This window comes from Octopus bimaculoides, chromosome 3 (genome assembly GCF_001194135.2).
Source record: "Octopus bimaculoides isolate UCB-OBI-ISO-001 chromosome 3, ASM119413v2, whole genome shotgun sequence".
Taxonomy (NCBI): Eukaryota; Metazoa; Mollusca; class Cephalopoda; order Octopoda; family Octopodidae; genus Octopus; species Octopus bimaculoides.
In genome coordinates, this window is record NC_068983.1 from 5,127,197 (window position 1) to 5,130,102 (window position 2,906).

Below are 2,906 nucleotides of genomic sequence, written 5' to 3' on the forward strand. Positions count from 1 at the left end.
TTTCGTGCGGGTGACACGTAAAAGCACCCACTACACTCTCTGAGTGGTTGGCATTAGGAAGGGCATCCAGCTGTAGAAACTCTGCCAGATCAGATTGGAGCCTGGTGTAGTCATCTGGTTTGCCAGTCCTCAGTCAAATCGTCCAACCCATGCTAGCATGGAAAGCGGACGTTAAACGATGATGATGATGATATATACATATATACATATATATATATATATATATATATATATGCATGTGTGTGTAGTAAAAATATACTTTAAAGATGATGGTCCAACCTATGCCAGCATGGAAAGTAGATGTTAAATGATGTGTGTGTGTATGTATACACATATATATATCTTACATACACAGATACGTTCGTACGTACATAAAATATATATGTGCATATACACACACATACACATGTGTACTTATGCATATTATCTTTCTGTTTTCCAAGTTCTCTAAGCATCTTCTTATTATTATTAATATTACATATATATACATTATTGGCACCTATTATGTGTTTAAATGTACACTAATTTTATAAGAATAACATATAGTCTATTGATTACTTTTTGCATGCGAGGTCACTGGTAGAAAAATTTCTATAATTTACCTACCCTGCATATTTTTTCTAATATATATATATATATATATATATATATATAATAATGTAGATATAAATATTGTAAGTATACATTGTAAAGATTAATTTAATATTAGTCTATGTACATACATATACATGCACACACACGTACATTGTAAATAAACATGGCTACATGACATAAATAGCATAGATACAAATATTGTAATTATTCCTTTAGTAACATGAGATTATTAGTTCTGTAATGTTAATCTCCACTGAAAATTTCTCAGCCTTGTTCCTGTAGTCTTAGAAAATTGGTAAAGGAGAATTTTGAAAGCATTCTTTTTTTATTTTCTGAAAGATTTTACTTAACTGTCATTAGATTTGGGACTGAAACCAGATCAGTCTGTGGAATATGGTGTCCATCAATGCCAGGAGATGGCAAGCATTTTACACAGAATGGTAACAAGTGGTGAGTATTCATAAAATTATTTAATTCTTAATTGCATAATAAATGAGCAATGCTATTCTGATATAAATAAGGTTTCATTGAGAGTCCTTTATTTGAAAAACAGAATGTGACATTATTTTGACATGAGCAGTGTAATGTTTTTACATTGTACCATATGTGAGGCAAGGATCACACAGGTAGTGTTAGATACCCATGCCCCACCAGAGGGTTGTGTGGTACCCTGGTTCATGTCACACCCTAGATACCACACAACCTATCCATGCTCATGATGGTGATAATGTATACACGACCCATGCCATTTCCAATGCATTCCAGCATGGAAGATGGGTGTTGACCCTTCAGCATTTTAACAGGTCATGTCTAGTCCAAATATCCAACCTCATTCTAAAGATAAACAATTGCTTCATCAAAATCTCAAAACTTTGTGAAAATGCAGGATAAATTCAAGAGAAAGAATGTAAATAGGCATTACATTTGACAGAGATTATCCTGAGTTCTAAAGATTATCCTAAATGCTAAATGTTTAAAAGATGAAGAGGATTTCATTAATGCTACAATTTTCTTCTCTGAAGGTCATTCATTTGGAACTGCAGAAATGATTAAAGAACATTTGGAACCAGGAATATGGTGAGTTGAATATTCAATCATTTTAATGTTTGGGAATTATTAGATAGATTAACAATAAAGTAATAGATTAACAAGAATGTAATCTTCTAAAATGGAAGCAAGGAAGATTATGCCCTGACCTCTCTTCACCATCCTTTCTCTTTTCCATTTAGGGTTAACCATATACCATAAAAACCCATGTAATTTATGCATATTTTCCACAAAAATAAAAATACTTTGAGGGTGCATAAATTTATGCATGAGTAGATCATTTCCAGAATTTTTTTAGAAATATTCTTTTTTGTTGAAAAAAGACGTACAAAACATAAACATTCATACCAGAAGTTAACACATGTAATGTCAGAATAGGCTTTTACAGAAAAAATTAGGGTTTAAATATAATGAAGTTGACTTTTATTTATGCTGGATAGTATAATGCTTACTTTTTCTGTATAAATTTACTAAAACCTTAGGAATAAGAACTCAGGTTTGAAATTTCTCCAAGACACCTGATGAAGGCTGGAGGATATATCAGCTGAAATGTTGTGTTAACAACAAACAAGATGAGGACAAATATCTGTCACATGTAAATAATGTACATAATTCCTCATCTCTTAAATATAGAACTGTAAAGCCATTAATGTTTATTGGTAATTAAACTTAATTTGCAATACATATGCATATTTATCAGCCTTGTTTCTGTTGGTAATCCTTATCAACAACTTTTTCTGTGATTATGATTTGAGAAGACATACAGCAGTATGCTAAAGATCGGACATAATCTCTTGTGGGCAAGAAATATAAAATAAAGTTTATTATAAACAACACAAACACTTTGTAATTTAATAGCTTTTAAAATGATACTTGTTAAACAGAAATTATTCTTATTTAACTTCTATATCTATTTTAATATGGGGTAGAACCACCTTTGGCAGTAATTACAGCTTGAATTCTACGAGGTATGGACTCCTTGTACAAAGTTTGAATTGCAGTACTGGCAACGACCACGCTCAAAAGGTGTTTTGACGTGCCACTGGCACATTTGCCAGTAACGCAACGCTGGCAATGATCATGCTCAAATGGTGCTTTTTATGTACCACAAAAAAAAAACAACATAAAAATAAACAAGCTTTTGATGGTTTTATAGATATTTCAAAATTATAATGCTACAAGTTCCCATTATTTTGCCCAACCCCTGAATATACATATATACATATACATATATATATACATATATATATATATATATATATATA

At 31.3% G+C, this 2,906-nt stretch overlaps 1 protein-coding gene across 1 annotated transcript in view; it reads left to right on the plus strand.

The window, feature by feature from the left end:
* The window catches only part of LOC106879768 (epithelial splicing regulatory protein 1), a gene marked incomplete at its 3' end in the record, with an annotated part of 73,853 nt that overhangs the window by 40,410 nt on the left and 30,537 nt on the right, over positions 1 to 2,906 (plus strand). The window contains exons 4-5 of the mRNA XM_014929464.2: positions 955 to 1,044; positions 1,617 to 1,671. Coding sequence (XP_014784950.2) covers positions 955 to 1,044; positions 1,617 to 1,671 — 145 coding nt within the window. The remainder of the gene's footprint in view (positions 1 to 954; positions 1,045 to 1,616; positions 1,672 to 2,906) is intronic.